Source organism: Capra hircus, chromosome 3 (assembly GCF_001704415.2).
Source record: "Capra hircus breed San Clemente chromosome 3, ASM170441v1, whole genome shotgun sequence".
Lineage (NCBI taxonomy): Eukaryota > Metazoa > Chordata > Mammalia > Artiodactyla > Bovidae > Capra > Capra hircus.
The window spans coordinates 37,098,951-37,126,464 of record NC_030810.1 but is presented as its reverse complement, the minus strand read 5'-3'; the positions used below and the strand labels follow the sequence as shown (position 1 = coordinate 37,126,464).

At 39.1% G+C, this 27,514-nt stretch overlaps 1 protein-coding gene across 3 annotated transcripts in view; it reads right to left on the bottom strand.

Moving 5' to 3' along the window:
- The window catches only part of PATJ (PATJ, crumbs cell polarity complex component), a 386,097-nt gene that overhangs the window by 160,269 nt on the left and 198,314 nt on the right, over positions 1 to 27,514 (bottom strand). For all 3 annotated transcript variants that reach the window (XM_018044918.1, XM_018044920.1, XM_018044927.1), the window contains exon 28: positions 4,864 to 5,060. In XM_018044918.1, coding sequence (XP_017900407.1) covers positions 4,864 to 5,060 — 197 coding nt within the window. The remainder of the gene's footprint in view (positions 1 to 4,863; positions 5,061 to 27,514) is intronic.

Here is a 27,514-nt window from a genome sequence, read left to right as displayed (position 1 = left end):
TATGGTAATAATCTGAAGGGCCCAGTATAAGAAGATGGAAACTTTTGACTGTAAAATGGAATCTTATCTATGAATGTCTAAAACCTAGTAATTTATTCACTATAGTGTACTTCTAAATCACATCTAAGTCTTCCGAAAGATTTCAAAAATAATTCGCTGGCAACAAGTGAAGGATCGACCTTTTGGACTGGTGTGGTGGTAAGCACCCTCAGACAGCAGTGTGTCATAAAGCACCTATATGGACCTGAGTCAGTCATTTAATAATTTCAGGGCTTTCCTCTTATAAAGCAAGTATTGCTAAACAAAAAGATCTGAGTTTCCCTATAGTCCTGTGTCTTTATTCTTGGCAAATATAGGTAGTATTCATACTTTGTATTTTCAATGGTTCTTAAATAAACCTATTATACACACACAAAAATAACAAGATTGAATTTAGGCTATGCTACAGGTAAATGTCACAAAGGGAATGAACTTCCTCTGTCTTGAAGGGTGTGGGAGCCAGACACGCAAGCCCATCCACTGCACACTTCCAAATGCCACCCACGCTGTTCCTTCTGGCTGCTTCCCTCACCTGACAAATCATTCCAGTCCCTGCGTGGCACTATCAGCTCTCTTCCCACACTTGCCCTGTAGGGAAGATTATAAATAAATCCTATATTCACAAGACAGCACCATGCCTGGGCCTGTGTATTTTCTGGGACTAATTGCTTAGGGAAAGCCAATACTCTAGAAAGTCTCATTCCAGTCTACATGGTAATTATATGCTAATGCATTTTGAAATTAATTCAGAACCTCCACACTAGCATCCTAGTAAAGGAGAAAGAAGCCGAGATTTAATCACATTGTCTTCTGCGGGCTCAGTGTAAGATTTCTTTTATAGATGAACTCAGCCATCAATCGGCAGAACTTGCCGACTGCTCTTGCACTGCAATGATCAGCCCTACAGCAACAAAACTGCTGGTGGGTGTCGGGCCAAAAATCAGTCATGGACAGGGCTCGGGAAGAGGTGCAGAACTTCTCGCTTCTAGCAAGCTACAATGTATGTTTGACCGTGCTCTTTTCTACTTCCTATAAATTAACTACATCTGAGGGCCTAAAAAAGTCAGATCAATCCTAAATAAAAGGGGGCTGTGAGCAAAGTAGTAACAATAACAACAAAGCAATTATGAGAAATAATACAAGCAAATAGAATTGTAAGATTAATCAAGACATGGGTAACTTTACCTCAATTGACAAAAATAAATGAAGTGTGGATGGGTAAGCAAAATACACAAGATTTGCTCTAACCCAGTGAGTACCATCTAAAAGCCCATTGTAAATGCCTCCTTCGTGATGCAGTCTCCCTCTATAACATCTAATACACTGCATATCCAAGAACAGCTATTGTAACACTGGCTTCCGGCTTTCCTGGTACTCATCATTACATCAATGCCTTATTTTCAGTTCAAAAGCACATTGGATTTGATATTATGTTATAAACAAATTCTTTACATATCATAGAGAAATGACTGAAATTTTTTCTCAGCTATAAAAAGAAACCAGGAAAATGTTTCCCACAGGAATTTTCTCACTGTCATCCCTGACCTAAAAGCCAGAAGCCCATGAGAAGGCTTATAGCTGCATAAGAATCCAGTTTGTGCATTTTTCTACTCTCTCAGCTATTCAAGATGCTCCATGGAGCTACTGAAGAGTATGATGGTTTCCCTCTGGAACATACTTTTGGAGACAAATATATTAATATAAACAAGCTAAAAAGAACTGAAACCCACAATCCACATAAAATTTTTTTATAAATATTATCAGTTGAAATGTATTATGGTATTAGTAAGTGCCAGATGTGGTGGCAAAACATGACCTATGTTCTCATTAATTCTTATAACACTCTTTGAGGTTGAAGCTACACAATCACTAGACTGTGAGCTCTATGAGAATAGTATGATGAATGTTCTTCACCAATGTAAAATCAGCACCTTGCTCCTATACTTCCTCTTACACAATAGATGCCTAGTAAAGTATGTGCTAAATGAATAAAAAATTTCCATTTGATAAAGAAGATAACTGAGGGTTTGAGAAGATAAATAAACAATCAAAGATGTGTGATGCTAGACTCTGTATTCCAACTTTTAATTTTATTTTATTTTACTTAAAAGATTCCGTGGAGAGTATGGGGGGTGGTTAATTTATTGCCACATTTAATCTTCTTATTCCTTTAATCTCTGAGTGAAGATAAAATTACTGAAGAGCAACGAGAGAACCAAATTCAGAAAGTCAAAGGAGGGAATTAGGAGGGGTTTGAAAAAGCAAGACGCTAATATACTTTTTTACTCAGGAGAGCTCTTCTAGCTTCTAGCCTAGATAGAAATCAGATACCTGAAGTTTCTGTCTTTAAGAGAGGAAATATGATCTGATTAATAGTCAACCATGTGCTCTACACTGTATTAAATCCCTTCTGAAATGCAGCTAATAACTGAAAGAACTGGAATAATTAAAGTAGGTCTTCCTAGTCTAGTGCTCTCTGCCCTGCACACAATGTTGACTTTACTGTATGGCCTATGAAGCACTCTCATCACCCTGCAGCCTTAGCTCATCAATTTCCTCTATCTAATAAAATGTCAGACACAGAATAACATAGCACTTCTCTTCTACGTCTGGACCACATCAGTCATTCCATCTTGAGTCTTAATAAGGCAGAGAAAATAGAACTAGAATCATCATGTTCCAAATGATAGCTTTTGGAACATTTCCATGTACCACACGAGACGGAAATAATGCATTTAGGTGTGCATAATACAACAGTATGATTTAATATATATGGTTTCCTAAAGCCTAGAGTATCATAAGTCAGGATTCTCACGGATCTAAACAGACAGGATTTGCTGGAAGTACCGTGGAGAATGCAGTGTACTTCAGTTCCTAGAGCACAGATCTTGGAGCCTGGCAAGCCTGGTTCTTAGCAACTTAGTTCTGTTACTTATGCAGTTTTCTTATCCAGAAAATTGAGATAATAACAGCACTTACCATATAGGGTTTCTTAAGAATACAAATGTTTTAGCACATAGGTAAAATGCCAAGAATAGCTCAGTAAACTAGCTTTTCCTTTCATCATTATTACCACCACCATCACTTTAGTTTTGTTTATGAAGAAATCTCTAAATAAAATGAACTTGAAGCAATGAATTATACTGGTTAATCCATACTAATACCATTGATTTTTATTTACTTGATGATTATGTTAGTCAATACTGCTACCCGGTGTGGGTCACTTTCATAATGCTATATTACAAACAACAGGAAAAGTAACTCCAGGAATGACTTCTTGGTGAAAACAGATTTCAAAATGGGGAGAAACTACCAAGGCTGGGAAGACAGAGGGTGATACTAATGATCTTAGAGTTGTGTCTAAACAGCTTTGGCTGTGGGTATTATTAGGCAAGTCACATTACAGATGACCATGAATTCTATTCTGAGTAGAGTCTGAAGAGGAAATTATAAAATGAAAAATTAGTAAGGCCTCATGTGAAGTAAGCATCTGACACTCAGTGCCTCTGTGATTCAGCTACCCCTAAATGTCCAGGAGTTGGAGCATCTTATCAAGAGGCCTTAGAGCACACTGGTTAACAAGCAGCTAAGAAGTCAAACTGCCTGATACTGAATCCGAAAGTCTCGTTTACTTTGCCACCTCACCTCGTTACTTTGTGACCTCAGTAAAGCTATGTCCGGTATCATGTACATATTGCTGCTTTTATTATAATCTTTTTTTTTTTTTTTTCATTTTTGTTGTGCAACAATCTTTTATGTCTCTTCTCTTGAGACTGTGAGCTATTTGAATGAAAGGACTGGAGTATTCATCTCTTTTTTGGTATCAGCCCTCAGAGACACTTAAAAAACTGTTAGTTGTATTAATGAATGATTGAACTGGCAAATAAATATAAAAATAAGATAAACTCAGAGCAGAGGGAGAAGGCAATGGCAAGGGAGACGGCCACTCCAGTACTCTTGCCTGGAAAATCCCAGGGACAGAGGAGCCTGGTAGGCTGCAGTCCATGGGGTCGCTGAGTCGGACACGACTGAGTGACTTTACTTTCACTTTTCACTTTCCTACACTGGAGAAGGAAATGGCAACCCAATCCAGTGCTCTTGCCTGGAGAATCCCAGGGATGGGGGAGTCTGGTGGGCTGCCGTCTATGGGGTCACGCAGAGTTGGACACGACTTAAGCGACTTAGCAGCAGCAGAGCAGAGACCCTGACTTTAAGCTTACGAATATGAAAATAACCTTTTCAGATTACTGATGAAATCATCTGGAATAGTGCAGAGGATCAGTTCCCTTCCTAACTTCTCTTTTCTCTCTCCTGTTCCTAAATAAGGAACCTATGTGACTTTAACCACATTACCAACTCACAGGTATTAATCAGTCCTTGACAACCAGTTCATAAGATTTTGTTGGCTGTAACACCTTCCAGAAAAACTAAACCACAACAGCAACAAAAACAAATGTTATACTTACAGTTAATTCAGAAGCTGAAAAAGATTTTGTTAAATACTAATAATCTCAGAGTAATACATAAATTAGTTTTGAATCTTTTGGAATTTATATTAAAAAACAAGCTCTATTCTTTTAATATGTTTTCATGAGATTTTACTTAAAGGCCCTTAAATTATTTTGTGAGATTAGTCTTTACTCAAGCAGCCAACAGTATTTGTAAGCAACAATATGATTTTCATTCTTGCTTGGGAAAATGATAACAAACAGTTGAAGAAAATGTAATTTATAACATTTTACCCTTTTACTTCATCGTCTTATACACTATCCTCTATATCCAATCATCTCACCCAAACAAAAATGAAGAATATACGCCCCTTACCTCCAATAGTTCATCTCCAATACGCATTCGTCCATCCATGGCAGCAGGTCCTTCGGGGTTAATTCCCACCACAAATATGCTCATGCGTGACCTGTCTTTGTTACCAGCAAGGCTGAGTCCAAGTCCATTCTTATCCTTTTCAAGTTCAATAATGTGCAGTTCTCCAGGCAGGTCTGCATATCTTTGCCTGATTTTTTCTAATTTAAAAAAAGGTTAAAAAAATTAAATAGAGCACCTAAATCTATATTATCAAGGCATATTGGCATTTCCCCATTTTTACTGACGCCACTACAATGAATTGTCCCTTCTTGTAAGTGAAATACTTGAGGTCATTCACAGCCTTATATACAGGTTACAGTTAAAGATTATTTGATCTCCATCTAAGAAGATGACTCCCCATAAAACCTTCCCTGACTGTTCAGGTTCAAGGGCTGGCCTAGATTTTCTACACATTTTCTTACCTAAGATTGTTAACATAATGTGGTAGAAAACCTGGCCTCTCTGCACTACTTATTCCCCTTCAAAAAAAGAACAAGGGAAACAATGAATATATACTGATCACCAGGTATGTGCCAAGCAAAGTGTTTGGTCTGTTGATTGAACAAAACAGACATGGATCTACTCTCACGGATCTGTAGTCCAGCAGGAAAGAAAATCAACCATTAACTCTAAATAATTACATTTCTTTAAAGTATACAAAGGGTACAAAACAAGACTGGTGTTATGCGAGTAAAAACAAGGAGAATTAAGGATGCTGATTTAGCTGTCAGATCTGAAGTTAATACACACATCTACCACTTACTCAATGTCCATTAATTAATACATCATTGTACCTCTATAGAATTCCACTTCATCTTTAAAATGGACATGATAATTCCCACTTCACGGAAATTGGGAAAATGAAAGAAAATATAAAGGACTTAAAGGCTCATGGATTATAGGCATTTTACAATTCTTCTATTTGATCTTCTCTTTCATCTTGCAACCTCCATTTTACAGCCTAAACTACCTATTTTAGGATGTGGCTGGTTAGGCTTCACTTGTGCAACACAACTACACTGGCAAGTCAGTGTGGGGAACAGCACAGCTTTAAACATGCCCTGTACACCAAACAGCACCAGCTCAGGCCAGGAGTGCTACCAATGATCAAAGGCTTGCTGGTGACTATGTCACATGATGCAATCATCTCATCAGCTGAAAACCAAGCTATCCTTGCAACTATGCTGGAACTCTCTATGCTCTAACACTAAGTTCACTGTCCTTAGAGGGAACCTTGCAAATTGAAAGCTTAGCTGGAATAATTAATGTTAAGGGGGAAGGGAAGGAAGAGAGCCTAGTCCATCTCATCACTTTACCAGATATAACAAACACTGCCTTAAAAGAGAGTAGATAAATTTAAATTCACAAAGGCCAATTTGTACATAAATTTACACTGAAATAATTAATCATAAATGCTAATTTTAGAAAGAGGTTAAATTTGTCTAGTTTATAAGGATTTTGAAGAGAATCTTAAAGAACTTTCACTGATCATGCTTATGAATAATAAAGAACGTATTTTATAAAATACAGTAAACTAAAGAACTTGCAATGTAACAAAACTGTCCTCTATATAGAAATAAAATTATCCCCATTAACACTGAAGTAAATAAACTCAAAGTGTTTCCATCAGTCAACTATTAAGAACAAGCCATTATGTGGGTACCTTAATTAATAGAGGATACAAAACACACGTTACCCTCAACATGCTTATACAATAAAGCAGAGGAAGCAAACAAACACAAGAACTAGTAAACAACTACAGCTATATAAACAGAAATTCCAACCACGCCACATGCTGGTCACTAAATACATGTTAATCAATTGGTAAATTTAGGTCAGTGAACAAACATTAAATTAACTGCACTAGCAATCATTGGAAAACTTGGAAAACTCAGCAGTGGCCACAGGACTGGAAAAGGTCAGTTTTCATTCCAATCCCAAAGAAAGGAAATGCCAAAGAATGATCAAACTACCGCACAATTGCCCTCATCTCACACACTAGTAAAGTAATGATCAAAACTCTCCAACCCAGGCTTCAGCAATACATGAACCACGAATTTCCAGATGTTCAAGCTGGATTTAGAAAACACAGAGGAACCAAAGATCACATTGCCAACATCCACTGTATCATCAAAAAAGCAAGAGAGTTCCAGAAAAATACCTACTTCTGCTTGATTGACTGTGTGGATCACAGCAAACTGTGGAAAATTCTTCAAGAGATGGGAATACCAGAACACATAAGCTGTCTACTGAGAAATATGTATGAAGGTCAAGAAGCAACAGTTAGAACTGGACATAGAACAACAGACTCGTTCCAAATCAGGAAAAGTGTACGTCAAGGCTGTATATTGTCACCATGCTTATTTAACTTATATGCAGAGTACATCATGAGAAATGTCTTTCTGGATGAAGCACAAACCAGAAGCAATATTGCTGGGAGAAATACCAAGAACCTCAGATATGCAGATGACATCACCCTTATGACAAAGTGAAGAACTAAAGAGCCTCTTGATTAAAGTGAAAGAGGAGAGTGAAAAAGTTGGCTTAAAGCTCAACATTCAGAAAACTAAGATCATGGTATCCATGATCTTAGATTGAGCATTCTTTGGCATTTCCTTTCTTTGGGATTGGAATGAAAACTGACCTTTTCCAGTCCTGTGGCCACTGCTGAGTTTTCCAAGTTTTCCAATGATTGCTAGTGCAGTTAATTTAATGTTGTCTCACTGACCTAAATTTACTAATTGATTAATATGTATTTAGTGACCAGCATGTGGCATGGTTGGAATTTCTGTTTATATAGCCGTAGTCGTCCCATCACTTCATGGCAAATAGATGGGGAAACAGTGGAAACAGTGGCTGACTTCATTTTGGGGGGTTCTAAAATCACTGCAGATGGTGACTGCAGCCATGAAATTAAAAGACACTTGCACCTTGGAAGAAAAGCTATGACCAACATTGATAGTATATTAAAAAGCAGAGACATTACTTTGCCAACCAAGGTCTGTCTAGTCAAGGCTATGGTTTTTCCAGTAGTCATGTATGGATGTGAGAGTTGGACTATGAAGAAAGCTAAGCACCAAAGAATTGATGCTTTTGAACCGTGGTGTTGGAGGAGACTCTTGAAAGTTCCTTGGACTGCAAGGAGTTCCAACCAGTCCATCCTAAAGGAGATCAGTCCTGAATATTCATCAGAAGGACTGATGCTGAAGCTAAAATTCCAATACTTGGGCCACATGATATGAAGAACTGACTCATTTGAAAAGACCCGGGAAAGACTGAGGGCAGGATGAGAAGGGGATGACAGAGGATGAGATAGTTGGTAGGCATCACCGACTCAATGGACATGAGTTTGAGTAAGCTGCAGGAGTTGGTGATGGACAGGGAATCCCAGCGTGCTGCAGTCCATAGGGTCACAAAGAGTCAGACACGACTGAGCAACTGAACTGAACTGAGCTATCATTGCCTTTAGAATTCTAAGAAATTATATGCCTGAAGAGATTTCTTGAAAGAAGCAGAATTTGAGAAGGTTGGGTTTTTTTTCTTTTTCTTTTCTTAATTGAAGTAAAGTTGACATATAGTATCAATTTCCAGTATACAAAATAGTGATTCAACATTTATATACATGACAAATAGATCACCATAGTAAGTCTGGTAACCACCCATAGCTATTACAAAGCTAAACCATACAAAGTTATTACAACATTACTGAACATAATCCCTATACTGTACATTACATCCCATGGCTTTTTAATAAGTGGAAGCTTGTATGTCTTAATGCCCTTCACCTATTTTGCCCAGCCACTCCCCACCTCTGGTGACCACCAGCTTGTTCTCTGTACCTGTAGGTCTGTTTCTGTTTTGTTTAGTGTTTTTTTTTTTTCTTTAGATTCCACGTTTCCATTTGTCTTTATCTGGCTTAGTATAATACTCCTAGGCCCATCCATGTTGTCACAAATGGCAATATCTTTTTTATGGCTGAGTAGTATTCCATTGCATGCCACATCTCTCTCACATCCATCTATGGATGGACACTTATGTTGCCTGACTATTGTAAATAGAGCTTCTATTAACACTGAATTGTGTATATATCTTTTTTAATTAGTTTTTTTGTTCTTTGGATATACAAGAACGGTTTCGAATAAGTCACAGAGTTTGGTTATGTGGAGAAGAATTCTGGTGGACCAAATGGCAAGGGTAAAAACTTCCATGCAGAGGGATGAGGAAGGGGATGTGAAAGTCCATCTGGCTTTGAACTGAAAATTGTTTAAGTTAGTGGGTGGGTGACAAGAAATAAGAGTGCAAGATTAAAGGGGTAATTGATAGCTTGTTTACACATATAATATTCCAATTTAGGGATACTGCAAAGGTGCCTTAAGGTACTCTGGAGATGGGATCTTGAAAGGACCCTCAATTTAAGACATTTTCTTCCAGATTCAACCAGAGCAGTTATGGTTTCAACTATATTGCTTACTGGATTTCTAGGGTGAAATAAATAGTTAAGAAATGATATCACAGTTAAGGAAACAAATAAAATAAAATTTTAACACATCTTTCTAAGAAAATAATAAAGCAGAAGAAGATTTTAAAAAATAAACTGAAGACTGACAACTCAATAGGCTCAAGGTATTGTATTTAAGAGAATGTTACATCTGACAGAAAATACACATTTTGGGGAGGCACACACAAAACAATTACAAATACTGACTGTGTATTAGACCATAAAAGAAACCACAATAAGTCTCAAAAAAATCAGTATCAATAAGCTGTCTCTTTGGACATGGTGCAATAAAACTATGAAAACCTGTAACAACAAAAAATAAAGTTCTCCTCTGTTTTGACATAGATTAATAATTAAAATAAATTAATGTCAATAGTAACATAAAGAGATATTGTAAACAGTACTGAATGAAAAGGGGACAAACAGAATGGGATCAACATACTATGTAATACTATTTATGTGAATTAAGATTCTGCACAAAAACCACAACACATATTTTGGAAGTTCGTATACAAAAACACAAATGGCTAACACATTAGAATGGTTAATTACAGTGGCTGGAAAGAGACAGGAACAAAAGGGAGCAAAGAAAACCAAATAGGGACTCCCAGCTGACCAATGATGGTAATATGCTATGAAAGATTATATTTAATGCAATCTCATGCCCCTGGGAACTGAAAAAAAATAATGAGCTGAGAAAGGTTTTAGTGTTAAATTAATATAAAAAGACTTCCAGGTTCCAAAATTTGTCTGACTTGTTCAACCTTCTGAGAAAAAAAGAAATAACCTTCATGACCATTAACTGTATATTCAACTGCTTAGACACGCAAATGACTAATGATCCTCCTCCAAAGGAGGATCAAGACGGATCCTCCCTTGGTAAATAGTGGCTCTATCACAACTGATGAACAACCCAAGTGCTACAAAAGGTGAATCTCTAGCAATACATTCTTGTGGCAGAATAGAAAGAGCAAGGGCTCAAGGGTTAGAATTCAATTCAAATCCTTAGTTGACGCACTTAACACCACTAGTTTCTTGGACAAATACTAAATCTCTACAAATGGCAGATTTCTTATTTGTAATAGGGCTGTTAGCTTAAAGTGGATGCTAACTAAAAATTCCTGGGACATAGACACCAAACAACATCAGAGACTGATTTGGTCATGATTTTGTCTTTATCATTCAGTTACGTTGAGGTTTTAAGTTAGTTTTCAGTTCAGTTCAGTTGCTCAGTCGTGTCCGACTCTTTGCAACCCCATGAATCACAGCACGCCAGGCCTCCCTGTCCATTACCAACTCCCAGAGTTCACTCAGACTCACGACCATCAAGTCAGTGATGCCATCCAGCCATCTCATCCTCTGTCGTCCCCTTCTCATCCTGCCCCCAATCCCTACCAGCATCAGAGTCTTTTCCAATGAGTTGATACTTTGCATGAGGTGGCCAAAGTACTGGAGTTTCAGCTTTAGCATCAGTCCTTCCAAAGAACACCCAGGACTGATCTCCTTTAGAATGGACCAGTTGGATCTCCTTGCAGTCCAAGGGACTCTCAAGAGTCTTCTCCAACACCACACTTCAAAAGCATCAATTCTTCAGTGCTCAGCTTTCTTCACAGTCCAACTCTCACATCCATACATGACCACTGGAAAAACCATAGCCTTGACTAGATGGACTTTTGTTGGCAAAGTAATGTCTCTGCTTTTGAATATGCCATCTAGGTTGGTCATAACTTTCCTTCCAAGGAGTGTCTTTTAATTTCATGGCTGCAGTCACCATCTGCAGTGATTTTGGAGCCCCAAAAAATAAAGTCTGACACTGTTTCCACTATTTCCCCATCTATTTCCCACGAAGTGATGGGACCAGATCCCATGATCTTCGTTTTCTGAATGTTGAGCTTTAAGCCAACTTTTTCACTCTTCTGTTTCACTTTCATCAAGAGGCTTTTTAGTTCCTCTTCACTTTCTGCCATAAGGGTGGTATCATCCGCATATCTGAGATTATTGATATTTCTCCCGGCAATCTTGATTCCAGCTTGTGCTTCTTCCAGCCCAGCGTTTCTCACAATGTACTCTGCATACAAGTTAAATAAGCAGGGTGACAATATACACCCTTGACGTACTCCTTTTCCTATTTGGAACTAGTCTGTTGTTCCACGTCCAGTTCTAACTGTTGCTTCCTGACCTGCATATAGGTTTCTCAAGAGGCAGGTCAGGTGGTCTGGTATTCCCAGTTCGTTTTCAGTTGGTGCCAAAGCTACTCTTTTCTTGTCTGTTTTGATGAAAACTGAGATTTGTGAAAGGAAGCAGTGGTTCCCTACGATGGAGTGAAGGAAGCAGGCACACTGTCCTCCAACGGCAATCAGGAGAGGAAGGGGCTGACATTGTTCTTTCCCAGACTCTCTTATTTGAGTTACTTATACTGAGGAGTTCCAAGGACAACTTTGTGAGGTGCAAAGGAGTAATAGCACTGTTTCCAGTGACTGTCCCTGATCTGTAGGCCACTGAGGTGGCTTTAAAACTGTGTGTTAGTCAAGTGTGAAATTAAAACCCTCCATAGTTTCAGTTTGGGAAATATAAAAGATCTGGAGGTGGACGGTAATCAGAGTTGTACAACAATGTGAATGTACTTAATGCTACTGAACTCTACACTTAAAAGTAATTTAAATGGTGTATTACTTATGTACATTTTACCACAATTTAAAAAAAAAAAAAACTGACACCTTATCTACAGGTTTAAAAGACCCTTCAAAAAGCTGGTTCCCTCATCAACATTCCACCAAGGAACTAGGTTGTAGATCTGTTATCCTAATTTTTGAAACTGGCAGCCCTATTATTCTGGCCAATTTTTTGTTGTTGTTGTTATGACACTAGCATATTCCCATTTTTTTCAATTAACAAATATTGATTGAATCCAAATTCATGTCAGGCTTGTGTTGTGAAGGGCACACTACAGTATTTAAGGGCATTAAAATCTATCATTGAAGACAAGCATACATATCAGTAATTCTAATTCAGAGAGAGAAAAACTGTGAGAGAAATACCAGCAGCTGAAGTCACCCATCCATTTCACTGTATCAACTGGAAAACCAATTAATGTCTGGAAATGACAATAAATATTATAGATAGTCTAGCCAATTCTCATCTTATTGGTCAGGTACACGTACTATTCCATAATGCTCAAACCTCATTTTAGCTGTCGTTTCCAATAACCCCACATCCAACTTATTCCAGCTTTATTTGCCTATAAAAAGGGTTATTCAGCTTTCCTTGACTTTTTAAAATTATTTCAAACAAAACTTAGGAAAGGGGGTAAGATCAACAGAATAAAGCTCAGTTTAAAAAAAAAAGCAAATCCCAGAACAAGAAAGAGCTGAGCATCCTTGAATGGTTTTGAAGTTTTAGTAATAATTTATTGGGGACCTGCTAAGTTGCAGAAACTGTGCTAAAAACCATTCAATAAATTTTCTCGATTTATCCTAAAAAACACCCTATCAGGTAGAAATTATCATCTCTGCATTCAAGATACGGGAATAAGATTCTGATGTTGAATACGCTGCCTAAGTTTACGTGGGTGGAAATTGATATAATAAGAATGCAAACCCAGTTTTGTCTGTCTGTCTTCATGGTACTATTAAAGGAGGAAACAGACAGAGCTTGACTCCATCTTAGGCCAAGCTGCAAATATTAGGCTACACGTACGGTCACCCTCCCAATGGACTCTGAATTTTGTGCCCGGTGTCTATAGAAGTGATGGCTGCTGCTGCTGCTGCTAAGTCGCTTCATTCGTGTCCAACTCTGTGCGACCCCAGAGATGGCAGCCCACCAGGCTCCCCTGTCCCTGGGATTCTCCAGGCAAGAACACTGGAGTGGGTTGCCATTTCCTTCTCCAATGCATGAAAGTGAAAAGTGAAAGTGAAGTCGCTCAGTCCTGTCCCACTCTTAACGACCCCATGGACTGTAGCCAAAGAAGTGACATACCAATGGAAAACCAGACCCCCAGATAAAAGAGCCTCAGGACTTGTACTTAGACTCTCCATTGCCTAAAAGAATATGCTAATTATCTCTGTAACAGAACAAAGTCATAAATTCCATTATGTTTATCGGGATATGACCACAGTCCTATTGATAAATGTCCACTGTTTATCTAGTTTTGTGACACATGAATCATGGGTTAACTTTGACCGCATCTCTCATTTATCTTGTCCAGACTAGTTTCAAGGAATTTGGGGAGGTGGGTTTGAGCAAGTACACTTAGGGTACATAAGGTTTTCACAGAAACTGGTCGGGGTCCTTGGCTAAGAGACTCTGCCTTGGGCACGCCGAAGTAATAAACTGCACTCCACTACCTGCACTGTCCTTCTCAGTGAGCTTGCTTCCCAGAACACTATCTGAAAGTATCTTTTTAGAATTCTTTCTTTCTATTGCCCTCGCCTAGAATATAGACCCCACAGTTTCTTGCATATCCTGCTGTCTTCTGCACTTAGTGCCTGGTATACATTAGGTGGTTAATACATGTTAATACAAATATATGCCTGTTGGAAGCATAAACAGATGATTTCTAAGGCCTTCTTCATTGCTCTGCCTGCAGTTTGGCCATTGCCCCAAACAACGCTACATGAAAGTCATCTGAGACCTAAAAGCATCAGACCCATGCAATTTGTTGCAAAGACAATGAATTCCTTCAGGTAAAGGAAGTAGAAAAATGACTTGTTTCTTTTTTGCATTTGTATACATAAGTAACAAGATCCATTAGGACTACTAGAAAATCAAAGTACTATGTATACATGTACTAGAATGGGGTGCCATCGCCTTCTCCATCTTTAAAAAAATCAACTCTATTAAACTGAAGCAGCTTAAAAAGCAAAAAAGATTGATAACTTTATCTTATGTTCTCTCTCTCCCCACCCTCTCTCTCTCTTTTTTTTCCAGTGGATTACAAAACAGGAAAAGCAGTAAGACAATGAAAATGTCCAATGTTCTATAACACAGATGACCTTTAATTTTTAGTTAAATTGGCATTACCATTTTAAGGCTTCAGAATTTGAGTTATCCTACAATGTTTACTCAAATCCATAGCTACAAAGGCCTTAAATGATGGCAGGTTCAACTCTTCAGATAAATTAAATGCTATATTTCACCACATCATAAAACCAGAGACTTTTAAATTAGGCAGAACAAACTACATTATTGTGTAAAGCTGCCTTCTCTTATTGCACAGCTCCATCCAATTTATAAATAAAGAAATAAGATGGAAGAAATGAACACAATGCTATAATGGTAATTTATAGCTAGAAACTAAAGACCTATAAGACCTTTTAGAACTAACATTCAAAAAAGATGTCCTTTTCATTATAGGGGACTGGAATGTAAATGTAGGAAGTCAAGAAACACCTGGAGTAACAGGCAAATTTGGCCTTGGAGTACACAATGAAGCAGGGCCAAGGCTAATAGTTTTGCCAAGAGAACACACTGGTCATAGCAAACACCCTCTTCCAACAACACAAGAGAAGACTCTACACATGGACATCATCATGGCCAACACCGAAATCAGATTGATTATATTCTTTGCAGCCAAAGATGGAGAAGCTCTATACAGTCAGCAAAAACAAGATTGGGAGCTGACTGTGGCTCAGATCATGAACTCCTTAATGCCAAATTCAGACTTAAACTAAAGAAAGTAGGGAAAACCACTAGACCATTCAGGTATGACCTAAATCAAATCCCTTATGATTAGACAGCGGAAGTGAGAAATAGATTTATGGGACTACATCTGACAGACAGAGTGCCAGATGAACTATGGATGGAGGTTTGTGACATAGTACAGGAGACAGGGATCAAGACCATTCCCAAGAAAAAGAAATGCAAAAAAGCAAAATGGTTGTCTGGGGAGGCCTTACAAATAGCTGTGAAAAGAAGAGAAGTGAAAAGCAAAGGAGAAAAGGAAAGATATAAGCATCTGAATGCAGAGTTCCAAAGAATAGCAAGGAGAGATAAGAAAGCCTTCCTCAGTGATCAATGAGAATAAATAGAGGAAAACAATAGAATGGAAAGACTAGAGATCTCTTCAAGAAAATTAGAGATACCAAGGGAACATTTCACACAAAAATGGGCTCGAAAAAGGACAGAAATGCTATGCACCTAACAGAAGCAGAAGATATTAAGAAGAGGTGGCAAGAATACACGGAAGAACTGTGCAAAAAAGATCTTCATGACCCAGATAATCATGATGGTGTGATCACTCACCTAGAGCCAGACATCCTGGAATGTGAAGTCAAGTGGGCCTTAGAAAACATCACTACAAACAAAGCCAGTGGAAGTGATGGAATTCCAGTAGAGTTATTTCAAATCCTAAAAGATGATGCTGTGAAAGTGCTACACTCTATATGCCAGCAAATCTGGAAAACTCAGCAGTGGCCACAGGACTGGAAAAGGTCAGTTTTCATTCCAATCCCAAAGAAAGGCAATGCCAAAGAATGCTCAAACTGCCGCACAATTGCACTCATCTCACATGCTAGTAAAGTAATGCTCAAAATTCTCCAAGTCAGGCTTCAGTAATACGTGAACCTCCAGATGTTCAAGCTGGTTTTAGAAAAGGCAGAGGAACCAGAGCTGAAACTGCCAACATCTCTGGATCATTGAAAAAACAAGAGAGTTCCAGAAAAACATCTATTTCTGCTTTATTGACTATGCCAAAGCCTTTGTGTGGATCACAATAAACTGTGGAAAATTCTGAAAGAGATGGGAGTACCAGGCCACCTGATCTGTCTCCTGAGAAATCCGTATGCAGGTCAGGAAGCAACAGTTAGAACTGGACATGGAACAACAGACTGGTTCCAAATAAGAAAAGGAGTATGTCAAGGCTGTTTATTGTTAATCTGCTTATTTAACTTATATGGAGAGTACATCATAAGAAATGTTGGGCTGGATGAAGCACAAGCTGGAATCAAGATTACAGGGAGAAATATCAATAACCTCAGATATGCAGATGAAACCACATTTATGGCAGAAAGCAAAGAAGAACTAAAGAACCTCCTGATGAAAGTGAAAGAGGAGAGTGAAAAAGTTGGCTTAAAGCTCAACATTCAGAAAACTAAGATCCTGGCACCTGGTCCCATCACTTCATGGGAAATAGATGGGGAAACAGTGGAAACAGTAGCTGATTTCATTTTGGGGGTCTCTAAAATCACTGCAGATGGTGACTGCAGCCATGAAATTAAAAGATGCTGACTCCTTGAAAGGAAAGTTATGACCAACCTGCTGCTAAGCCACTTCAGTCATGTGTGACTCTGTGCGACCCCATAGCCGGCAGCTCACCAGGCTCCGCCGTCCCTGGGATTCTCCAGGCAAGAATACTAACCTAGACAGCATATTAAAGAACGACCTACCTAGACAGCATATTAAAAACCAGAGACGTTACTTTGCCAACAAAGGTCTGTCTCTCAAGGCTATGGTTTTTCTAGTAGTCATGTATGGATGTGAGAGTTGGACTCTGAAGAAAGCTGAGCACAGAAGAATTGATGCTTTTGAAGTGTGGTGTTGAAGAAGACTCTTGGGAGTCCCTTGGACTGCAAGGAGACCCAACCAATCCATCCTAAAGGAGATCAGTCCTGGGTGTTCATTGGAAGGACTCATGTTGAAATTGAAACTGCAATACTTTGGCCACCTGATGCGAAGAGCTGACTCATTCGAAAAAACCCTGATGCTGGGAAAGATTGAAGGCAGGAAGAAAAAGGTATGAGATGGTTGGATGGCATCACCGACCCAATGGACAGAAGTTTGGGTAAACTCTGGGAGCTGGTGATGGACAGGGAGGCCTGGCGTGCTGTGGTCCATTGGGTCGCAAAGAGTTTGACACAACTGAGTGACTGAACTGAGTGAAAGACTGAATGAAGTTTGTACTTAAATTTTTTCTTTACCATATTATGTTAAGTTTCTCCAATAGCATCTTAAAGAACAAAAATGACTTCCAATTTCTCCCTCATTTAAAAAGCTATCGTTAGGATCCTCAAGTTATCATAACATCTCCTACATGAAAAAAAATTCACATTTCATCATGAATTCATCATTCATCATTGAATCCTTCCCACATTTTTGTAAATACCTCCATTTGCAGGCGAGCTGGACTGACATTCAGAGAAGTAAGGTGATCTGGCCAGTGTTGGGGCCAGGTTTACTGAAGAAAATGAGAGCTATGTGCTCTCACAACACAGCTCTCTCTTAGATTAGAAGAATTTTAAATAATAAGGTGCTCCCTTAAGAGAACTCAAACAATGCCAGGCTTTAGTCTTAGATTATTTGTCAGGCTGGTTACCTAAAATTTATCCTCAGACCCTATAAAAGAGAATTATGATTGGGCTCCACCAGCGGATCCTAAGCCCGCAAGTCTGAGGAAAATTTTAGAAATAGGGTAAAGCTCCTTAGATGATTCTCATGGGCAGCTGGGTATGTAAATAAAAGACTAATTTCCCATGCAGTTGCAACAATTTTTTTCTACAGCAGTCATGACAGTCAACCATAAAATTCACAGACACCAAAGTTAAGACAGGCTTTAGATATGTCCAACACAGAACTAATCTAATATGGAGATTATCTCTGGCTCCACGATTATACTTTAGGATTAAATGAGAGATTTGTCTTGACTATACGATCAGTTCAGCTCAGTCACTCGATCATGTCCGACTCTTTGCAACCCCATGGTAGGCAGCTCATCAGGCTTCCCTGTCCATCACCATCTCCTGGAGCTTGCTCAAATTCATGTCCATCTGTTGACTATAAAATATTCTATCATAATCTATTATAATTTATAATCATATTATATATAATATGTAAATTATACTATAATTTAATTATAATCTAGTATAATCTCTTGACTATACAATAGATCACTTTGAAATCTGAACCTCAATCTTTCTCCTACACTCCTAGGCTGCCCCTCTCCTTCTCCAATTTCAAATGTTTTCTGTAATTTCCATTACCAATCGCTTCTACTCTGTGGGTATAATAAATGTTGAACCAGAATTTCAAAAGGGGAGAAGGGAAGAAAAGTTAGTTAGTGTTTGGAGGAAAAGTAAACCTGAATTCTCATCTTCGAAAAGTTGAGAAATCTCAAGCAAGTTCGCTAATTAAGAATCTAAGAGAGAAGTCATAGCTGAGGTCTTTCTGTGTACGGGTGAGTCAGCACAAACTGTCCCACAGCATTTAAGACTCCACCTCACTACAAGAGAACCCCACACTGCCTGGCATTTGCTCTAAGGGGTACTGGGATGCATTTCCATAGCAACCAGTAGATGGGGGAACAGATGTGGAAGAGGCGAGGTAAAAAGAGAATAGTATTTTAAAAATGTATTCATTTCAGTGTCACTAAAAAAACATTGAGGAGGGGTAAAAAGTATTATTTTATTTCAAGTCAATGAAGTTTTCCTCTAAAATTAAGAAAAAAAATCCAAAGAATTCATACTTTGTTTCCTATACACAAACATCCATCCACCCAGATAAATCAAGGAAGTACTAGCCTTTAGTAACATACCCAGTACTGGTATTTCCTAAAAATGTTTGCAACAGTCAATCTTTACATTGATTTTCATTGATTTCCACAGCATGTTAGTATAGTGGAAGCAGTTCCTATTCCAAATAACCTAGACATCTTCCATTTCTAAATACAAATCAAAGATTAGGAGATATGTAACTCCCTTCTTTGGGCTCCAGGCATTAGTATCCCTGAATGAACATCAGATTAGAATAGCAAGCGAGAGAGAGAGAGAGAGAGAGAGAGAGAGAGAGAAACAGTCTTTTGACTCAGCTGAACAGTCACAATTGTTTTAAACATGGATTCTCCAGCCTCATGACAACATTATCTGAAGAAAAGAATCCCAAGTTGCTCATAATTCTGTATCAAAGCATCAGTGCTTGTCCTTGGCCACAAAAGCCAGTAAGATTTCTCCTGTGTGGTCTCTGGGTGTTTTCCTATCATCATAGGATATTAGGTGTTGCTAAGTAACAGAGCCTTTCACCCAAGAAAGAAACAATTCAAGTCACTGCCCAGGGTTTTAACAGCAAATGTTCAACTCACCAGAATAAAGACCCAATACAATTTCAGAAGCATTTAGTCACCAGGTCTGTTTCCAACAACAGAAAACAATTTAATACAGAGAAAATATTTAAGAGTGTTTCTTATATATTAAATACAATTCCATTTTTAAACAATCAGATTATGAGAAGCATTTCTTAATCTATTTTTCTTACATTGTAATCAACTTTTAATTCTGTTAGTACCTGCAGACTTGAGAAGTAAAAATATGAAAAAAACCAATCAGAAGAAATAACATGTGAACTCTAGTAGCAAGAAGCAAATCTCAAGTGAAATTTCAAGCCAAATAAAGAAAATAATGAAAATGTGTCAGTGCAGACAAACTAAATTTGATGTGACAAATAAATAAACTTTCCTCTTAAATGAAGATACTTCGCCAGTAAGTAAGAGTGATATTATGTGGACTTACAGATAAAAATTAATAATTGAGACACAAAACTTGAGAACTACAGATGAGGATGATAATAACAGCTAGACATTGTTCTAAGTACTTTAGTTTAATTCATTTAATTTTTATAAACACCCTGTGCAATAGGTATTATTATCCCCAACTTTACAGATGAAGAAACAAAGGCACAGAGAAGACACAAACCTGCAGAATAACACAGCTAGTGAGTGATAAGACAGGGATTTGAAATCAAAGGCTGTGGCTCTGCAGTCAATAATCTCAGGTGAGAGTCGGGGCTAGAATTAAACAAAAGTACTACATACAGAACTTGGAAGAAAAACAAAGAAGTCAAGTTATTTCCTTCCTTTCATTCACAAAAATTCAATCTATTTTAAATATTGAATGGAAAAGGAAAGCAACCATAATGTTAAAGTGACATAGTTCAGGCTGCCAATTAGAACAAGAATCGCTACAATTAAAAGATCACAGCATGAGGAAAACAATACTCAACTAATGAAAGTCTAAAATTTTCCCATTAGATGAAACAAAATTCAAATGAATCAATATGTAAGAAGCAAATATTAAATAAAAGGCACTATATAAATATCAATTGGACTTTCTCTGTTAGACACTATGTTGATCCCTTGGCACATTTGGGATTATGAAATGTAGTTCTCAAGATGTCCATTTACAGTAAGTTGAAAAAGCAAACTGTTGTATATTCATACAGTAGAACTTTACTCGATAATGGAAACAAACAAATAATACTACAGGCAACATGTTTGAATACAGGAAACATACTGTTGAGTTGAAAGACCAAGAAAGAACAGTGTCTGTTGTTGCTGTTCAGTTGCTCAGTTGTGTCTCACTCTTCGCGACCCCATGGACTGCAGCACACCATGCTTCCCTGTCCTTCACCATCTCCCGGAGTCTGCTCAAATTCATGACCACTCAGTCATCCCCTTCACCTCCTACCTTCAATCCTTCCCAGTATCTGGGTCTTTTCCAATGAGTTAACTCTTTGCAACAGGTGGTTAAGGTATTGGAACTTCAGCATCAGTTCTTCCAGTGAATATTCAGGATAGATTTCCTTTAGGACTGACTGGTTTGATCTCCTTGCTGTCCAAAGGACTCTCAAGAGCCTTCTCCAGTACCGGAGTTCGAAGGCATCAGTTCTTCAGTGCTCAGCATTTTTTATTGCCCACCTCTCACATTAGTGCATGACTACTGAAAAGGCCTCTTGATGAAAGTGAAAGTGGAGAGTGAAAAAGTTGGCTTAAAGCTCAACATTCAGAAAAGGAAGATCATGGCATCTGGTCCCATCACTTCATGGGAAATAGATGGGGAAACAGTGGAAACAGTGTCAGACTTTATTTTTTAGGGTTCCAAAATCACTGCAGATGGTGACTGCAGCCATGAAATTAAAAGACGCTTACTCCTTGAAAGGAAAGTTATGACCAACCTAGATAGCATATTTAAAACCAGAGACATTATTTTGCCAACAAAGGTCCATCTAGTCAAGGCTATGGTTTTTCCTGTGGTCATGTATGGATGTGAGAGTTGGACTGTGAAGAAGGCTGAGCACCGAAGAATTGATGCTTTTGAACTGTGGTGTTGGAGAAGACTCTTGAGAGTCCCTTGGACTGCAAGGAGATCCAACTGGTCCATTCTAAAGGAGATCAGCCCTGGGATTTCTTTGGAAGGAATGATGCTGAAGCTGAAACTCCAGTACTTTGGCCACCTCATGCGAAGAGTTGACTCATTGGAAAAGACTCTGATGCTGGGAGGGATTGGGGGCAGGAGGAGAAGGGGACGACAGAGGATGAGATGGCTGGATGGCATCACTGACTCAATGGACATGAGTCTTAGTGAACTGCAGGAGTTGGTGATGGACAGGGAGGCCTGGCGTGCTGTGATTCATGGAGTCGCAAAGAGTCAGACATGACTGAGCGACTGAACTGAACTGAAAAAAACCATAGCTTTGACAATACAGGCCTTTGGAGACAAAGAAATGTCTCTGCTTTGTAATATATTGTTTAGGTTTGTCATTGCTTACCTTCCAAGGAACAAGCATCTTTTAATTTCATGGCTGCAGTCACCGTTCACAGTGATTTTGGAACCCAAGAAAATCAAGTCCTTCACCATTTCCTTTGTTTCTCCACCTATTTGCCATGAAGTGGCAGGACCAGATGCCATGATCTTCACTTTTTGAATATTGAGCTTTAAGCTAGCTTTTCACTCTCCTCTTTCACCTTCAAGAGGCTCCTTAATTCCTCTTTGCTTTATGCCATAAGGGTGGTCTCATCTGCATATCTGAGGTAATTGATATTTCTCCCCACAATCTTGATTCCAGCTTGCACTTCATCCAGCCTGGCATTTTGCATGATGTACTCTGCATATAAGTTAAATAAGCAGGATGACAATATACAGCCTTGACCTACTGCTTTCCCAATCTGGAACCAGTCTGTTGTTCCATGTCCAGTTCTAACTGTTGCTTCTTGAGTTGCATAGAGGTTTCTCAGGAGGCAGGTAAGGTGCTCTGGTATTCCCATCTCTTTCAGAATTTTCCACAGTTTGTTGTGATCTATACAAAGAGTTTAGCATAGTCAGTGAAGCAGAAGTAGATGTTTTTCTGGAATTCTCTTTCTTTTGATATGATCCAATGGATGTTGGAGAAACCAAGAAAGAAAACTGTATATACCACTGCTGCTGCTGCTGCTAAGCCGCTTCAGTCGTGTCCGCCTCTGTGCGACCCCATAGACGGCAGCCCACCAGGCTCCCCCGTCCCTGGGATTCTCCAGGCAAGAACACTGGAGTGGGTTGCATGAAAGTAAAAAGTAAAAGTGAAGTCGCTCAGTCGTGTCTGACTATTCGCGACCCCATGGACTGCAGCCTACATAATTCCACTTTTTATCAAGTTCAAAAACAGGCAAAGCTAATCTATTTGTAACAAAATCAAGACAGTGTTGACCTTTGGGGAAGAAAGAACAGTGAATCAGACAGGGCATAAAGTGATTCTGGGTGCTAATAATATGCTGGTTGGTGGGTGAATATTCATCAAACTGTAATACAGCTTTCTGTTTGTACATATTTAAATAAAACTATTTTTTAAAAAGAGACAATAAAATCATGAAATGTGAGTATACTGAATTCTGATTTGAACAAACGAACTACATTTTGAGACAATAAAGAGACTTGATTCTGGATTATATACTAGATAACACCAAATAATTACTGTGTTATATTGTATGTATATGTATTAATCATACACAACTATACATATTATATAGTATACTTTGCACAATATTATAGCTGTATTTTTAGAGATTTATATGTATGAATAGGGCTTCCTTGGTGGCTCAGTGGTAAAGAATCTGCCTGCCAATGTAGGAGACACAGGTTCGATCCCTGGGTCAAGAAGATTCCCTGGAGAAGAATGCAGCAATCCACCTCAGTATACTTGTTTGGGAAATCCCATGGACAGTAAGAGGCTGGTAGGCTACATCTTGGAGTGTGAAGTCAAATGGGCCTTAGGAAGCATTACTATGAACAAAGTTCATGGAGGTAATTGAATTACAGATGAGCTATTTAAAATCTTAAATGATGATGCTGTTAAACTGCTATACTCAGTATGCCAGGAAATTTGGAAAATTCAGCAGTGGCCACAGGACTGGAAAGGTAAGCTTTCATTCCAATCCCAAAGAAGGGCAATGTCAAAAAATGTTCAAGCTACTGTACAACTGCACTCATTTCATATGCTAGCAAGGTTATGCTCAAAATCCCTGAAGCTAGGCTTCAGCAGTACATGAACCGAGAACTTCCAGATGTACAAGCTGGGTTTTGAAGAGGCAGAAGAATCAGAGATCAAATTACCAACATTTGTTGAATCATGGAGAAAGCAAGAAATATCTATTTCTGCTTCACTGACAATATTAAAGTCTTTGTCTGGATCACAACAAACTGTGGAAAATTCTGAAAGAGCTGGGAATACTGGATCACATTACCTGTACCCTGCAAAATCTGTATGCAGTTCAAGAAACATCATATATAATTGGACATGGAACAATGGGCTGGTTCAAAATTAGGAAAAGAGTACCTAAAGCCTGTATATTGTCACTCTGCTTATTTAACTTATAGGCAGAATACATTACGTGAAATTCTGGGCTGGATGAAGCACAAGCTGGAATCAATATTGCTGGGAGAAATATCAACACCTCAGATTTGCAGATGACATAACTCTAATGATAAGAAGTAAAGAGGAACTAAAGAGTCTCTTAATGAAGGTAAAAGAGGAGAGTGAAAAAGCTAACTAATCTCAACATTTAAAAAACTAAGATCATGACGTCCAGTCCCATCATTTCATGGCAAATAGAAGGGGAAAAAGTGGAAGCAGTGACAGATTTTATTTTCTTGGACTCTAAAATCATCATCGACAGTGACTGTAGCCATGAAATTAAGATGCTTGCTTCTCTGAAGAAAAGCTATGACAAACCTAGACAATGTATTAAAAAACCAGAGGCATCAGTTTGCCAACAAAAGTCCATATACTCCAAGCTATGGTTTTTCCAGTATTCATGTATGGACCATAAAGAAGGTTGAGCGTCAAAGAACTTGGACTGCAAGGAGATCAAACCAGTCAATCCCAAAGGAAATCAACCTGGAAATAGGGTTGAATATTAGAAGGACTGATGCTGAAGCAAAAGTTCCAATGCTTAGGCACCTGATGCAAAGAGCCAACTCACTGGAAAAGATGTGGATGCTGAGAAAGACTGAAGGAAAAAGAAGAAGAGGGCAGCAGAGGATGAGATGGTTTGATAGTATCATCACCTCAGTGAACCTGAATCTGAGCAAACTCTGGGAGATAGTGGAAGACAGAGGAGGCTAGTGTGCTGCAGCCCGTGGGGTCACAGAGTCGGACATGACTTAGCAACTGAACAACAACAATGCTTTTGATAATACCTAATTCAACCTTAGGTAAAACCACTTAGGTAAAACTTTCACTTAGGGAAAACCTTAGGTAAAACCACTAGACCATTCAGGTATGACCTAAATCAAATCCCTTACGATGATACAGTGGAAATGACAAATAGATTCAAGGGATTAGATCTGATAGACAGAGTGCTTGAAGAACTATGGACAGAGGTTTGCAACATCGTACAGGAGGCAGAGATCAAGACTATCCCCAAGAAAAAGAAATGCAAAAAGGCAAAATGGTTGTCTGAGGAGGCCTTACAAATAGCTGTGAATAGAAGAGAAGTGAAAGGCAAAGGAGAAAAGGAAAGATATACCCATCTGAATGCAGCGTTCCAAAGAATAGCAAGGGGAGACAAGAAAGCCTTCCTCAGTGATCAGTGCAAAGAAATAGAGGAAAACAACAGAATGGGAAAGACTAGAGAGCTCTTCAAGAAAATTAGAGATACCAAGGGAACATTTCATGCAAAGATGGGCTCGATAAAGGACAGAAATGGTATGGACCTAACAGAAGCAGAAGATATTAAGAAGAGGTGGCAAGAATACACAGAAGAACTATACAAAAAAGATCTCCATGACCAAGATAATCATGATGGTGTGATCACTCAGCTAGAGCCAGACATCCTGGAATGTGAAGTCAAGTGGGCCTTAGAAAGCATCACTACGAACAAAGCTAGTGGAGATGATGGAATTCCAGTTGAGCTGTTTCAAATCCTGAAAGCTGATGCTGTGAAACTGCTGCACTCAATATGCCAGCAAATTGGGAAAACTCAGCAGTGGCCACAGGACTGGAAAAGGTCAGTTTTCATCCCAATCCCAAAGAAAGGCAATGCAAAAGAATGCTCAAGTAGTAGCAGTAGCAGTTTAGTCACTAAGTTGTGCCCGACTCTTGCGACCCCATGGATTGTAACCTCCAGGCTCCTCTGCCCATGGGATTCTCCAGGCAAGAATACTAGAGTGGGTTGCCATTTCCTTCTCCAGGGGATCTTCCTGACCCAGGGATCGAACCCAGGTCTCCTGCATTGATAGGAAGATTCTTTACCAACTGAGCTACAAGGGAATCCCTAAGAATGCTCAAACTACTGCACAATTGCACTCATTTCACATGCTAGTAAAGTAATGCTTAAAATTCTCCAAGCCAGGCTTCAACAGTACATGGACCATGAACTTCCAGGTGTTCAAGCTGGATTTAGAAAATGCAGAGGAATCAGAGATCAAATTGCCAATATCTGTTGGATCATCAAAAAAGCAAGAGAGTTCCAGAAAAACATCTGCTTTATTGACTATGCCAAAGCCTTTGACTGTGTGGACCACAACAAACTGTGGAAAATATACTTGGGTTCTTTCTTTCAGTCACTTAATAGCAGAGAAAGATCTGATTGGATAATCAGTATCTGTTGCTGCTAAGTCGCTTCAGTCAGGTCCGACTCTGTGCGACCCCATAGGCAGCAGCCCACCAGGCTCCCCTGTCCCTGGGATTCTCCAGGCAAGAACACTAGAGTGGGTTGATATTCCTTCTCAAATGCGTGAAAGTTAAGTCACTCAGTCACGTCCGACTCTTCGCAACCCCTTGGACTGTAGCCCACCAGGCTCCTCCGTGCATTGGATTTTCCAAGCAATTGTACTGGAGTGGGGTGTCATTGCCTTCTCCAAATCAGTATCTAAATTCCTCTGAATCACATTTAGTTTAGAAGGGTACGGAAACCAGTCAAGAAAATTCATGATCAAGGGTGTCAAGAATCAGAGTTCAATCAGCAACAAATGGCAAAACCAGGAAAGGAATTCAAGAGTCGTCATTAATTAGGCCACTTTCACTACCTAGGTCTCAGATATTGGGGCGATTAGGCCAAATCTAAACTGAAGTTATAGGTGGGTTATCTTCATCTCTCATTTTTTAAAGTCTCACCCCAATTCCTTACTTACTGCTGTGAGAACACTGACCAGTCTGCTAAATCCCTCTCATAATGAGGGGTGTGACACAAGGTGACCATTCAGGGAAGGAGATGCAGTTGGCAAATGATCTGTCTGCAAACTGCAAGCTCACTGAGGACGTTTAGGCTTAAAATACAAAATGAAATTAGTTAACAAGCAGGAAAGTTAATTCACCTTAGCTAGGGAAGATGACTGTGCTTAGTCCCTCAATCGTGTCCGAGTCTTTGTGACCCCATGGATTGTAGCCTGCCAGGCTCCTCTGCCATGGAATTCTCCAGGCAAGAATATTGGAGCAGGTTGCCATGCACTCCTCCAGGGTATCCTCCCAATCCAGGGATTGAACCCAGGTCTCCCACTTTGCAGGTGGATTCTTTACTATCTGAGCCACCAGGGAAGCCCAAGGAAGATGGCGCCCATACTCAAACATGTAGCTTCACACTATCAGGCTTGATGGATATGGCCAGTGAGGCCTTTCTGTGAGAGCACCGTCATACTCAAACCAGTGTTTTCCAAAGTGTGGTTCACGGATCACCCAAGATAGTTGTAAGGAAAATACACAGTTGTCTGGGCTCCATATCACAGTCACAAAATCTAAGTCTTGCAATACAGCCAAAGAGTCATCATAGTTTTTTTTTTTTTTTTTTTTTTTTTAATAAACACATCTGTAGGTAATTCTTCAGAGGAGGCAATGGTACCCCACTCCAGTACTCTTGCCTGGAAAATCCCATGGATGGGCGAG